We start from the raw sequence: 15,422 nt of genomic DNA, 5'->3' as shown, positions 1-15,422 counted from the left end.
CAGGGTCGCAAACGGCTACCCGTACCCGGCCCGGTACGGGTAGCCGGGTATTGGGTAGGGTACGGGTATCGGGTACCCGGTTGCGACCTCTGGTTGGTGCTGGGCTGGGTTGTGCCGAGCCCTCCTCTCTCTCGTGTTTCTCTTCCCTGACTCCCCTCGCCACCCTCACCTCCTCCCTCATTTCGCCATAACGTAGACATAAAAAAAATCATTGGTAAAGCGCCTTGAGATAACATCTTCCACCACTGACCACATACACGCGAATAATCAAATGCTCGATTTGACAAACTGAATGAGCGTATCGACGATGAAAAGGAATTTGATTTGGGTGGAATACGAAGCAGTCCACATCCCATGGCTGTCACAAAGCGAGGCGTTGCATTTTGGTGGCTATCACAAATATAAAAAAAAGTGCAATGTAGTAGCCTGCAAACGCCCCTGATAGTTTCTATTTAAAGCTTTTGTGACTGCAGGGGTTCATCTTCTTGGTTCTTTCGGTAAAGTCACGTAGAAGGGAAATAATAAAATAATAAACATAAAACATAATAAAATACAATTCACCTGAGGACGGCTGCTTGTGTTGTGGCCGAAACGTCGAGAGAAATGTATTTTATTATGTTTTATTTTTATAATTTTATTATTTCCCTTCTACGTGACTTTAGCGAAAGAACCAAGAAGATGAGCTCCTGATAGTTTTAATGAAGGTCAAACGCGCGCACTCGCGTTCATCTGGTAAGACGATATGCATTGTCTGCTGCACCGGATTAAACTCTTAATTCGTTTTCAATGCGAAGTTGGGCAAGTCCACATTGCCTCTGCTGCTGCTGCCCCCGGATCAAATCTCCCCTCTCGTTCACCGCCTGAGCCCCTCCTCGGGTTCAACATCCATCACATTGGCCACCCGCCTGCTGCAACGCGCGTTCTCGTTGTCTTTCATTTAATAAAAAAAATTCTCCCCCCTCCTCTTGCTAAAAGCTTTCGCAATAACTTTGCTGGGTGGCGCTTTCTCTGCCGGTCGCCTCCCCCTGCCCGCACCTCTTCTTTAGCCAATCGTCATTGTGCGTCTGAACCACCCCAAGGGGGGGGGCAGTGGTGGTGGTGGGGGGTGGTTGATGTGCACGCGTGGATGAGGATCTCTGCTTGCAGCCAATGGGAGAGGGAGGCAGGGTTCAAGAGGGGGCATTGACGTGGCCACGTTCCACTCGGGGCAGGAACGGCGAGCAAAGCAGCAGCAGCAGAGGCAGAATTCAAGTTTCTTGCAAAAGAATCTTAAAGTCGGGTGATCAGCAGGTATGAGCAAACAGTGCAACGCAATCTTCTCTTGGGATGTGTGCCAACTCATACCCACAAAGCAATGAATAATAAGCATGTAAATACGTGTTTAGTCCATCAGACGATAACATCTCTGTTTTAAGTGGCGTTGTTAAACCGTGAAGTATTGTGGTGTTTGAAAGGACGAGATTGATTTTTTAAAATCCTTTATATTAAGTTCGCGTGCTTGCTTGCTTAGGACCATGCAAATCTTTCGGTCGTTTTTTAACCCACTTCCCGTGATCCAATCGAGCTGACATTTTCTACACAGACTCGTTGTGCCAGACAATTATTGTTCGTGAAAAAAAATTCCCAAAATTTTACACTTTTTAGGCAAACAAAAAATATTTTACATATATTCAAATAGAACGCATTCATGGCTTTGGCTGAACGTCAGAGTGTAAGAGCCCAGAGCGTAACCCCTCCACAGGCCGTGGCGGAGTAGCGCAGTTGGTAGCGCCCTCGCTTCCCATGCCAAAGGTCGCGGGATCGATCCCCGCGTCCTCCACAGGCGAATATATTTTTAAATCCTTTATATTAAGTTCGCTGCCACGCATATAAAGGATTTATAGTGAAAAACTTTGTTTTTACGGGTTATACTTATTTAACGTTTTGAAAAGTGCTTTACGTTTTCTTTGTAGTGCTTGCAGTGGAGCCGAGTTCAACATTACATGCAATGCATGGGAATGACAAATTGGGACGATACGCTGGGGGGTGGGGAGCAAGACGGGAAAAATGTGGACAGACTTGTGTTTGGTAGTGGTGTGTGTTCTCGTGCTAACTGCTGATCCGGTGTATCCAACTTATATCTTGATGCTGACACAGTTTACGCAATGCATGCCATCCCAGAATGCACCGTTTAATTATTTTTGTTATCTGTGCCACATTGACTTGGGAAGCTTTTCGATAAGTTCACTTTGATTGGGCGCTTATTTGTCCGTGCCACTTATAAAAAAAAAACCTGTTCAAGCCAGCTCTGATCTGATCTCGCCCCCTTCCTCCACACAAGCCCAGCTCCCAGACTTCGTCAACAACTGCTGGCTCGCTGTGTGACACGTCCCCCCCCCCTCAAGGAGCTGGTTAGGGGCCTTGTAAAGATACGGTTCCATTTGGGATACGTTGCAAGAGAATTGATGGCCGTATTTAACAACAACAATAATGCAAAACAAATGTGCACTGAACAGCTGTGCAAGTGGGGGGAAGCAACAACAACAACAAAAGAATCGAGTTCTGTAACGATTCACCAACTCGCTGGGTAGGAGCAGGGGAGTTCATCATGATATGCCCATTGGCCAGTAACATCAGTATTCTAACTCTTCTGGTTTTATTACAAATTGGCAGCGCCCGTGTAATGTTCACGATTGCCGTCGCTGGTTTTGTTCCACGTGACGTTTGCCTTCACGTGTGTGGTCCACCCAGATGTTTGATGCCAATAGACGCGCATCTCGATGAGATTACCCACCTGTAGGTGTAACGCCTCTCCTTAAACATCGCCGTGTCAACCGAAAAGTGCAATTGTGCAACGCGTAAATAAGACACTAGAACTGACAACTGCTATTGCAAATCCTTTTGTCTGACTAGCTGTATAAATGAAAACCATAGATTTGTTTTTATCCGACTGCAGTACAGTGCAGTGTTTGATAGTGGTGGTGGTTGGTGGCAGGTTGCTTCAGTCCAACGTAATCGGGGTTTGGTTTCGGTGAAGGTGCCAACGTGGTCAGAGGCAAGACAGGTTTTACGAGATAATGATACATGGCCGTAGTAAGTTGACAGATTACAAAGTTTGAGAATGCTAAGTAAATACAGTACGGTGGTGAGGAGTTTCCCATTTTGTGCATTCCTTCGAAATAATATCCCAAATTTACAGCCCTTTAGCAGTCTTGCTGCTGCTGGAAGAAGGCCTCCCTTCTTCTTGGTTCTTTCGGTAAAGTCACGTAGAATGGAAATAATTAAATAATAAAAATAAAACATAATAAAATAATTCTCACGACGTTTCGGCCACAACGCAAGCAGCCGTCATCAGGTGGAGAACAGGTCTGTCGAGAAGAAGAGAGGACGGCTGCTTGCGTTGTGGCCGAAACGTCGTGAGAATTAATTTATTATGTTTTATTTTTATTATTTTATTATTTCCATTCTACGTGACTTTATCGAAAGAACCAAGAAGATGAATCCCTGCAGTCACGAAGCTTTAAATCGAAAGGCCTCCCTTGTGCAGTGTCGGTCGTGTCGATTGTTTGACCATGATCATACTTCACCACGCTGCTCGGTGGAAGTTGGTGAGGGGGGATGAGGCTTAAAGCCTGTTGTGACATCACTTGCAAATCGAACTCGGGTCACCGGGTTTTGCAGTGCGGTGTGCTAACCACCGCGCCACTGCTCCACCCCACGCCTCAAATGGCCGTCTTTAACACCGAATCATTGTCTTTTCTTAATAAAGCTCTTCGTCATCATGGCGTAGTACAGAGAGAATGCTCGCGCACCGCATGCAACGAATGCAACTCTCTTACAAGGGACGTAGGTTGGCAACCCCAAACTGAGCTGCTGCAAGTGAAATACCGAAGTCGGGTGGGAGGTCATAATTAGAGGTCGTCCCTCTCTCGCTGCCTCTTCTCCCCCCCTTTACGACCCTCCTGCAAGACTGGGCGCCTGCAGGATATTTTAGCAATCGCACCGCAAGCTCGTTGGCAATTCGACGTCCACCCCCCCTCTCCCCGGTAGGGGTGGAACAAAGATGCCCGCCCGCTTCAAAACTCCTGAGGGATTCTGAGAATTGTCACAATTCATGGGTTGCTATTAGGGTGTGACGAATATTTTCTGTTTTAAGCTTTCGACTTAATGGTGTAAAACGTGGTTTATAATAGTTACTGAACTCGTGAATGTAACATACTAATACAAATTTAATACTGTACAATCTTTGTTAATCCACTGCTGGATGAAGCTCTCCCCATCCTGTGTTTGTTCAATTCAGTGCCCTCTGAATGGCTGGTTTCAAGTAGCTGCTGCTAGTGCGGTGGATTTTCCTGTTCAATTCGCTGTAATATATATTTTTTGCCTATTTCTGTATTTTCCTTTTTACCCCCCCACCCTTTCACCCCAGGGGGGTCACCCTTAGCTCAATAGGCCCTACCCCAAGTGAACATTAAATGAACTAAACCAAAATCGACATTGCACAGGAAGAGATGTTGTAGCTGAGGGAGGTGGGTTGTGGTTCAACCCGATGTGTTGAACTGAACCACAGCCCCCTCTGTGACAGCTCCTGCACGTAGAGGGTACTGCTTCAGCCTGCCCCTGTGGTGTTGGAAACCTTTCATTGTGTGGACACTGGAATCGTTTGTGATGGCCCTGTAAATAAGTGGGTGGGTGGACTTTTGTGGAATTTTGGTCTCCTGACCTTCAACCTTTACTTACCGACCCTCCAGCTGCCATACTCCCCTCCCCCCCATTTGTCAATCAGGCGTGTCCACTCTGGTTAAAAGTTTAACAAAAGTTGTCCTTGACGAGGTCCTCCTGGAACATGCACTTCCACGGCTGAACTCGTGCACGTTAGATCCTGCTCTTCTGCATAATTAAGCGGTCGGTCATCGTCTCGCCCTCCCTATGGGGAGATGTGGATCGGAGGTCACAAACGGGTTTTGATTCCTTACCCGTACTCGTACCCGGCCGCACCAGGGTCTCAATCGGGTACCCGTACCCTACCCGATACCCGGGGTACCCGTACCCGGCCGGGTATCGGGTAGGGTACGGGTACCCGATTGCGACCTCTGGGATGAAGCCATGTTGCAGAAGAGACAAGACGTTGGGAAATGAGTGACAAACGGTTACTCACCAGTGACTCACGGCCTACCCGTACCCGGCCGCACCAGGGTCGCAAACGGGTACCCGTACCCGGCTGGGTACGGGTAGCCGGGTAGGGTACGGATATCGGGTACCCGGTTGCGACCTCTGATGTGGATCCTGGTAAATAATTAATCTGGCTACGTGTCAAGTCCCTCGTCACGTGTTTTCCAGATTGCACAGCCCACTCGATAATGACGATGATGACGGTGACCCATGGAGGGCACAAACAAACAAGGCATTGTAATGCATGCAGCCTCATGCGCCGAAGGCTGAAGGGCATCGTGGTATTTTTTGTAGGGTCGGTTGTTGATGGTGGTGTGTGTTGCTGTGGCCGTAAGTGGGCGCGGAGAGGGTGGATGGGTGGGTGTGGTGGTAGGAGTGGCAGCAGGGTGGATTTGGAGAGGTTGTTTTCTGCTTTTTTGCTCATGGATGTTTGTGCACTTTGACCTGAATAATCTGAACCGTGTAGGAGAGTAAACGCATTGAAAGCAGTTGTTGCTTTCAATGTGGGGTGTTTGGTAGTGCTTGACCACAGCAGATTGTGCAACCGATTGGCTCTGTAGTGTACCAGATTTCCAGCATGGCTAGCACAGTTTTTGCAATTTAATTTGCAAAATAATACGTATACCGAACCAAATATTATTTTGAAAATGTAAGTTCACCTCCTCTCTAATATTGAACTGATGAAAAATGGATCCTAACCAACATCTAACACGATGGTAAATTGTAATTAGCCCATCATCGAATCACAGTGCTTGCATAACTTGTCTTGCAAAGTTTAACAAGGGCTCATTGTTGCCAGAATGAACGAGGGATGACCCATGTATGACCTTGGTGAAAAAAAAACCCACGACTGAAAATGTACATCAAAACAATCTTTTGGGTTTTAAAAATTTCCTTAACTTCCTTTCAGATTTGTCTCATTTTCACAAGTTGAGAATTGGGAATAGTTTTGTACAATGAAGGGAAATCTAGGTATCCTGTGGGGGGGGGGGGGGGGGATTGGGTGTTTTGGCAGTGGGTGCAAGCAGGGTTCTAGTTAAACCGTGACGTTTCATTTTCCCTGCAAGCGTATTAATCGTACAATTTGAACCTTACACAAACTTTGCTAAACCGAAGCCTCTCAACAACTCATTTTTGGTAAAAGAGAAAAAACCACACAAACTGGGGGGAGGGGGGAGTCATTACGTGTTGGTTAATCTCCCTGGACAGAATGAATTTCAGTGGCGAGTAAACTGCTGAGGTCAGGATTTCAGAGGGGGGCTTAGTGCACTGGTTTCTACGCCAGTGGAAATGTGTTTACTCTGCTGCAGTTGCAAGAACTGCCTTTGGAGCGGCGCTTGACGTGACATCTCTGCTTTTGTTTGCTTGCTCTGAGACAACTGGCTTGCGGTAGGAGTGCTCACCGGGTTGATTCAGGTTATCTCCAAATCCTGACGTAACTGGGACACGTTGGTTATTTTGTGCTTTCGGCGATTTTTTTTTTAATATAATGCGGGGTGAATATTACAGTGGTCATCGATTGCCTCTCCGCTAGTTTTGGTTGAATAAGTCGACGCGGGTGCCTTTTTGAGTAACTGAGTGTGCGTGCTTGGATGGCGGTGTGTACCCTTCTGCCAGCTTTGCACAACCCCTGGCCTGCTGTGTTTTCCGTGCGCTGACGCGGAAGAAAATATGTTGTTGGGAATGTCAAAATCCAGTCCAAAGGTCACGGGTTCTGGATTAATATATGTTTTTTTAGTAATTAAAACAAGAACAGAAAGGGAGTTAAAACCTGGTCATTAAACATCCACAGCCACTTGCATTGCGACTGATAGGATTGAGTAATGATGCGTAGATACAACGCGTAAAACATCCTCTTTCGTTTGAGCTGAGTAGGCGTCCCTTATTTTCCTCCTGTAGCCGGCTCTAGTCTAAATGACCTTAGGCCATAACTTGTAGAGCACAGATAAATGACAGCAGAATTTTGAAACTTTTCCAGTTTGAGGCTTGGCAAATCTTGTTTTTCTCAATTTGGAGTGGCGAAAGCAAACTAGTGTTTCACAGGAGGGTAATGCTCTTGTTAACTCAGGATCCGCATTGTACCCACTTTCTCGGGCACAGAGCGAATGAGCGACGCAGAAAATGTACTCCTGTAGGTGTGTACGCATGTCTGCAGAAACGGCAGCCATGGACACATGTGTCTTTGTGTTAGTTTTGTGTCCGTGTAGAAATGGCGGCCCTATGCTCGCATATGTGTTTGTTTTGTGTGTCTTGTGTGCAGAAATGGCAGTTCTCTAGGCACGTGTGTGTGTGGGGGGAGCGGTAGCATCGTGGTTAATGTGCTGCGCCTACGAACCCGGCGACCCGAGTTGGATTCCTGCTCAAGACCAACACCAGTAACGATTATCTGAACTGGGCCTCCCCTAGTTCGGCTCGGCCTCAAATGAGTATCAGGTGCGGGGAGAGAAAGGCAGACGGGTGTAGTGCTGGCCACCCACCCCCTCGTGTACCGTGCCGGCCTTCACAGATGCTCGCTAATAGCACTTTCCGCAACAGTCTGTTATGGCTATATGGAGGATCTTTTGTCTTTTGTACGTGTGTGTGTGAGCAGAAATGGCGGCCCTGTACCCTGCGCTCACCCCTGAGCAGAAGAAGGAGCTGGCGGAGATTGCACAGCGCATCGTCTCGAACGGGAAAGGAATCCTCGCCGCTGATGAGTCCACCGGTGAGATTTTTCACTCGGGGGGGAATCGTCGACAGAAAAACTGCCCCATTTAAGTGCAGCCAAAATGTTTGTGAAATCGGATCACCACGAGTAATTGAGGCTCGCGTGTGAAATTATATTGGACCATTTCCCACTGAAATGCTGCTTTTACCCCACTTTATATACTGGGCTCCATAGTTTTGTCCCTTCATGTTGTGATACCCTCAGAAGCCTAAACTGGATTAGTCTGGCTCTGTGGGTCTCGCCTATATTTAATCTTAAAAGTGCTAAATGTGCCCTCGTGTAGTTCTTCGAGCCGGAATCCTAAACCGACTTTTGTCTGCATCTCAGTTGGTGGTGGCATTTATGTATGTACAGCATATGTGTGTGTGTGTATATATATACAGTGATGGCTCTCAATTAATCATACAATATGATTATTGAGACGTAATTGGAAATGTAATAATTATATCTGCCAGACATTGCGACTTGTGTTGAAATGTCACAAAGTAGCATGTGCTGTTGACTTTCTGGTGTCTGCTGCACCTTATTGATGTAGATTCTTAAAGCAGCTGCTAACACCAATGCACTCATTCATATGTAATGGGGTGCGACTAGCAAACAATGTAAAGATTGCCCTTCAAATTAAGACATTTTATAGACTTTCCATTGCAGGACACTTCATTAAATAAAATAGTTCTGAGACTGGCTTGCTAGGAAATGTATATTAGTATAATTAGAGAATTAATATGAACAACGTTCAAATTCTTGACGAAAAGTTTGTGCGATTTCTGTAGTAATTCAGCTTTCAAGAATGTTTGTCCACCCCTCCTACATTTAAAAAAGAACAGTGTATTTATCTTAGAGGTTAGATAATCTAATGTTTGCAATTCATTATCTGCACAATAGCTCAAACAATGAGTAACAGACACCATGTGTGTTCATGGTTCAATGTTACCTGGTAATCTAGGACCATAATCAGATTTTTGGAGCTTTTCTTTGGTCATGCTTATGTGGGTGAGAACCTGTGACCACTGCCACCTTTAAAAAAATACTCAAATAATAAAAAAATTTGCTGTCAAATTCTAGAATAAAAAAAAACCCTCATGTGCTGTAATGAAGTATCATGGGCAATTAAATGGTTAAATCACCCTTCTGTATATCCACGTAAAACAACGTATGTTTTAGCTTTTACTGGCTTGTTGATCTGCCATACTTATCTAGCCCAACTTTTCTGATGCAATCCAGAAGATCGAAATCATTCCAGAGTTGTCCTGCTTAAACGAATGCTGCTGAATGACATAATCTCTTCCCTTTGCAGTCTATTTTTGTTAGCCTCCTCTTTCAACTTGTACATCCTTTATATGACAGAAGAGATATGGACAAAATGCATGGATGTAGTCGGATTAAATAATTGTAGACAAAAACTGAGATGGAGTGAGATAATTTGAGAGCTAATAATTGCCTTTTTGATATCAGTTATGTCTATTAGGATTTTAATTTTAGCTGATATTTTATGTGCCCAGATATATTTTTTAAATGCATCTAGGGTTCTTTCAGCTCGGCTTTAGACTTTATCTGGGTTTGCTTAAACAGAAAGTCCTCTTTTAACGCTGTAGATGTGTTCCTGGATAGTGCCACGTTAAGAGAAAAATGGGTTAAACGAAAACGATTTCCCCATCAGTAACGTAACGCTAAAGTTTGGCGAGATACGATGTGCACACACACAGATGGCGGGACAAATAATTTGTGCTACGCCAGCGCGTACTGTATCATTCTGCAAGCTGTATCACTGTACCGCTCAGCCGTGCAGCTCAAGAAACTAGTTCGTCGTTGGCCGCTCAGAGTTCTAACGGGCGCTTTCGCGTTGTGCGAAAAGTGTTCCATCGTCGAAGAACCGCGTTATAGTGAAAACACGTTGCGTTAAGACCACGCGTTTAAGCGAGGGCTTGCCGTACATGCCTCATGCCGCCACCACTGGTTGTTGCCATCCAAGGCACCATGGGCAAGCGACTCTCGGCCATAAAGGTGGAGAACGTGGAGGAGAACCGCCGCGTCTACCGGCAGCTGCTGTTCAGCAGCGACCCCAGCGTGACCAAGGCCATCGGCGGCATCATCTTCTACGAGGAGACGCTCTACCAGAAGACGGACGACGGCACGCCCTTCGTCAAGCTCATCAAGGACCGTGGCATCGTCGTGGGGATCAAGGTGAGCGGGCGGCGGCTGCCTCCGCGCTTGTGAGCACCAGCGACGAATCTGAAAGGAACAGACGAGTAGCGATGGGGGAAGGAGGGGTGTCGACGGGGGGGGGGGGGGGGGGAGATGTGGGTGGAATGCACAAGTCCATCGGGTTCTAGCTGCGACCATAGCACTAATTAACCAGCCCCGAGAACCAGCACCTCCCATTGACTCTTCTCAGAACTGGAATTTAGCCAGATGACGTTTGTAAAATAGAATTTAACTTGGAGTTGTGTTTTTTACGTAGTCATAGTTGACCCGACTGAGACGATTAACACCTTGTACTTGGAAAGCCAGTTTGGTGCCAGGTGAGTGAAACCCGGATTTGTACCCACCCAGGAAGGCCATTATTACAGTCATCATCATTACAACACTGGGCACTGCTCGCTTTTGTTGCAGGTTGACAAGGGCACCGTGCCCCTGGCAGGCACCGATGGGGAAAGCACCACGCAGGGCCTAGACGGGCTGGCAGAGCGCTGCGCCCGCTACAAGAAGGACGGCGCCGACTTCGCCAAGTGGCGCTGCGTGCTCAAGATCTCCAAGAACACGCCCTCGGCACTCGCCATCGCCGAGAACGCCAACGTGCTGGCACGCTACGCCAGCATCTGCCAGCAGGTGATGGCGCCACTGCCGCCGCCACCACCACCACGGCGGTATTAACCGTGAGGATGGGATGAAGAAAAAAATACATCTCAACACATTCATCGGGAGTGCTGCCAAAGAGAAAAAGTACACAATAGGCGACGTTTTGGGCGGTGGCCCTTCCCAAAAGACGTTGTCTAAATTATACCTCACCCTCTAAGGCCACACGCGGTGTTACTGACAAATGTGACTGTGTTGTTATTTGTACTTGTGCACCACTGTGAATGGCTAGGGGTTACCTAGGTAGGAATTGGAGGAGCACCCATAGGCTGGTGACTAAGGAGAAGACCAGAAAGTGGGAGACTGCAGCAGCACACCTGTAGCAGCAGAAGGAAGTGATGGAAAAGGATAGTAGCATCAATATAATTGGCGATCACTTTACCATAACGGATTATTGATTAAATATGATTTTGTCAATCTTGAGGCGGTTGGGTAGTGCCCAGCCCACTGCGCTATGAAACTGGTTACTCAATTTTCTTGGTTCTTTCGGTAAAGTCACGTAGAAGGGAAGTAATAAAATAATAAAAATAAAACATAATAAATTCTTAACCTGAGGACGGCTGCTTGCGTTGTGGCCGAAACGTCGTGAGAATTATTTTATTATGTTTTATTTTTATTATTTTATTACTTCCCTTCTACGTGACTTTACCGAAAGAACCAAGAAGATGAATCCCTGCAGTCACGAAAGCTTTAAATCGAAATTTGGTTACTCAATTTCAACTCCCGGCCACGGCTATCATCATTGGCAAAAGGGATTTCTGAACTGGGACTTGGCACCCGTGCACCCTCTTTAATAAATCCTGCACTGACCAACACAGCGTTGGGGATGTCTACATCCAGTGGTTGACGAAGATCTGCAAGTTATTGTTTTTTAATTTTTGTAATAATGCCATGACCTTTTGTGGCGTTTATAATAGAATGGACTGGTGCCGATCGTGGAGCCTGAGATCCTCCCCGATGGAGACCACGACCTCAAGACGTGCCAGTACGTCACCGAGAAGGTGAGTACGCCCGTGTGTTTCCAATCCATGACCATCGGCTATGTTTGCTCAACACCCGTTCTGTTTCGTGGTATATATTTACAAAAAATATTTTGCTTGCATCAACAGAACAAGCAAATCTCACCTTGTTTCTAACTCGAGTCTGCCTGATTTCTCCTGGAATTTAAGTTGGTCAGAATTGGTGCCATTTTTCATGGTTTTCCAAGTGGCTTGAGTTTTCACGCGAGTTCGCCAGCTGTTTCCCAGAAGCGTAATTTCCGCTTGACTCAAATTTGGATGGAGGGAGTTCAGCCCAGCCCTCAATGTGAAATCAGCCCAGCGCATTTGAGCTCCTGTCCGAATTGGCACCCAACTTGAATTTGGAGCCAACTCGAGTTGTCTGAAAGCAATTAGACAGGGTGCCCCATTGCATTTCTTGCACCAGAGCCGATGCCACCCATGCTCGGTCACCGAGCTCAAACAAGTAATTTACCCACATGACTATTTGTGAGTAATTTTAACTGGGCGATGGGGGAAAGAAACGATTGTAAATATGTTTACGGCATAGCTATCCTATGCGCTCATGTTGTTTGCCCTGACGTTTTTCTCTGCAAGCTTCTTCAGTAACTGAATTGTCCTACTGGACATCAGTGAAAAAGAGCTGAATAGCTCATCAGATTCCTCCAGTAGAAATAAAGATTCCGATTCGGATTCTGTTAAACGCCAACAGCAGCTGGCTATTTTATATGTGAGGATGTTAGCTGCTCCATCGGCTCATGAAGAATCTCACGGCAATACAACTCAAACACGTCCGAGAGTGATAGTACCAAAGCCATGAAAACCTGCGCGGTAGTTTTCAACATCGTCCGTCAAGCTTCCCCGTTTTATCGCTGCTCATTCACCAGGTCTTGGCAGCCACCTACAAGGCGCTGAGCGACCACCACGTGTACCTGGAGGGCAGCTTGCTCAAGCCAAACATGGTGACGGCTGGCCAGGCTTCCAAGATCCGCTGTTCACCACAGGAGGTCGCCATGGCAACTGTCACTGCACTCCGTCGCACTGTGCCCAGCGCGGTGCCTGGTAAGCGTCGCGCGAGTGTGGCAGTGCGGTTGGTGTGCTAGACCGGTGCTCATGCATTTACTTGCTCGAGATGTCTTGTCGGAGGTGTCACTGTTGTCTTACCGATTCAGGACTCGAATTCCATCTCCGCCTCCTTATGTTAGAGTACATCGCAAGGGAAATTGTCAAACTAGCTTGTGGGAGCATAAAAAGTATGCAAGTACAACGATCGAGTTTGCTGCGCTGCCCCCGGGCTGCCCGCCATATAGCCCCGCAGGAGCCTATAAATAACCTTGTGTATGATGGTCACCTATCCTGGGAACTCCAGGAAACCACCCTGCTCAGCTAGCAAGATCTGATGAGATTGGGAAAATTTGTGATTGAGTCCCAATATTGCATTGAAAGTGCACGTTTTAGCTTCGACTTGTTACCAAATCGCCATTTTAATTTCCGATGCTAGAAATATTCCTGTTAGGCTGCAGTGGATCTCGATGGGCTAAGTCGCCGCAAGGGAAACGCTCGTAAAGTGCGCATGATGACGGTGATGGTGAGCGATGGAGACGAATGACGGGTATCTCTCTCGGCAGGCATCACCTTCCTGTCGGGTGGGCAGAGTGAAGAGGATGCCTCGCTCAACCTCAATGCCATCAATCAGGTGCCTCTGGAACGGCCGTGGGCCCTGAGCTTCTCGTACGGCCGAGCTCTGCAGGCCTCCGTGCTCAAGGCCTGGGCCGGAGCTCCTGCAAACATCCCCGCTGCCAAGAAGGAGTTTGAGAAGCGCGCCGCCGTAATTCCACGCGCCGCTCTTACACGCACTTTTTCACAAGTCGTTGTCCACCGTAAACCACCCACCACCTTTCATTCAAGTCGTCCATGTTAATGTTGATGATGACCAGTGTGAAAAACTGTCGATGTTGCTGTAGGATAATGTGTAATATTAAGGAAAGTCAATAAAATGACTGTAATTGTGTGATCTTGATAATAAGCGTTGTGAATACGGGTATGACATTTCTGCTATGCGGTCTAACTACATGTTCACCTTTCCCTTTGTTGATTCTCCACAGATTAACGGGTTGGCTGCCCAGGGCAAGTACGTCCCTGCCGGATCATCTGGCAGTGCTGCATCGGAATCTCTCTTCATCGCAAACCACAACTATTGAGTTTGCAAGCTTCATCCAGGAGAGAAAAAAAAAACATAGGATTGATTGTAAAAGGGCCAAATAAAAATAACGTTTATTGTCGAAGCACACTTGCAGTGTCGGTTAAAAAGGTGTAGCTGTTAAAGAAATTGTTGTGTTCACTTTGGTAAGGTAGAAATGGGAGGTGCAGTAAAATAAAAAGGCAGTGGCTTCTGAATTCTGAGCTTGAGGAAGAGCCAATTTGAGCAGGTGTTCGTGATAGCTGTGTGCCAATTAATGCATTCGAGTAACACTTGTCTTGTGAAAAGTCTTTGTGGGTTGCTAACGCAAGTGCAGATTATCTTTTTACGAGAGGGTATCATATACTTGATTGTTTTTCTATTGTGAAGTGATTTGTTTAAATTAAAGATCCTTCATATGCACTCATCCAGAAGAGATTCCTGCTTGTGGAATAGATTTTTGCGGTTCTCACTAATTGAACTATTGTTATTCAGTTATTACATTCTTAACCAATGTGAACGAAACTCCTCTATGTTGTGAACTCTTCAGAAATGCTCATTTGGGAAATGCTGCTGTGGGTTTTTGAAGTGGGAAGGCGGCTCGCCCCTCGGTATTGCTTGGGCTGTGAATTTGTTGTGCAGGTGCAAATTGTCCTCGACGGATGCCTTTGTTTTTGTGCTGGACTGCGAAGCTCTGTCCTCTGCTGCTGCTCGTCAATAAAACCAATTATGACGCAGAGCCGAGGTCTCGTGTCATGCTGCCCAAAAATACACGCCGTGCCAGTGGCGTGGCTATCGAGTGTACGGGCGGTGGGCTATGAAGAGAGGGGAAATTGGACGGGGGAGGGGTCCCCATTTCACACTTTGCACCGGGGCCCTTGTCCACCACGCTATGATAAAGCGCCATGCATCGTGGCGAATGAGAAAAAGGTTGTCTTGCACAAGAGAGATCTAAGCTAATACGTTTTAAGAAAAAGTGGTCTGTGTTTTACTCGGTCTACAAAGGCTAAGCACAATGGTAGATAATATTCAATTGTCTTTTTCTTTTAATCTGCTAGAATGTAGTCAATGGTAGAGAACCCTTTTCTTAAACCAAATTGTTGTTATGGTCTCTAAATGGACCATTATTTTGTTCTGATCTTCCGGAACAAGTTGTGTGTCAGAAGTGACTAATGGGTCTGTAATTATTTTAATCGTTTTTGGCCCCCCCTTTTTCATGCAGATTTAATTGAGGTATTTATAACGGTCCCCACAACATCGTGATTCCATGCCCTCTACACACACTGCTGTCAATCCCTTCCCAGAGTTCATTGGGAGTAACCCCCAGGTATGAAGAGGGGATTGGTGGCCGGAGATGAGACACGGTCCGAAGTACGAAGATAGGGGATTGGTGGCTGGGGATGAGGGGGAGGGAATGGGAGAGGGGGCTGTGGGGATAAGGGAGGATATCAGGATTGAGGGGAGAGAGAGAGCTGTGGATGAAGATAACTGTATGAAGGAGGGATCTGTGACGGAGGCGGTGGTGGAGAGG

At 46.7% G+C, this 15,422-nt stretch overlaps 1 protein-coding gene across 1 annotated transcript; it reads left to right on the top strand.

Moving 5' to 3' along the window:
• Nucleotides 1-1,137: 1,137 nt before the first annotated feature.
• LOC133348527 (fructose-bisphosphate aldolase, non-muscle type) lies at nt 1,138-14,630 on the top strand. Its single transcript, XM_061561394.1, has 8 exons — nt 1,138-1,290; nt 7,742-7,855; nt 9,831-10,042; nt 10,472-10,687; nt 11,632-11,715; nt 12,600-12,774; nt 13,341-13,540; nt 13,818-14,630. The coding sequence occupies exons 2-8, from the start codon at nt 7,744-7,746 to the stop codon at nt 13,911-13,913; spliced, it is 1,095 nt and encodes a 364-aa protein (XP_061417378.1). The 5' UTR covers nt 1,138-1,290; nt 7,742-7,743; the 3' UTR covers nt 13,914-14,630.
• The last annotated feature ends 792 nt before the right edge of the window (nt 14,631-15,422 follow it).

Source organism: Lethenteron reissneri, chromosome 27, assembly GCF_015708825.2.
Source record: "Lethenteron reissneri isolate LAM-NWPU_2019-01 chromosome 27, ASM1570882v1, whole genome shotgun sequence".
In the NCBI taxonomy this organism is placed as follows: domain Eukaryota; kingdom Metazoa; phylum Chordata; class Hyperoartia; order Petromyzontiformes; family Petromyzontidae; genus Lethenteron; species Lethenteron reissneri.
The sequence above is the reverse complement of the archived record's forward strand: the minus strand, read 5'-3'. Positions and strand labels throughout refer to the sequence as shown.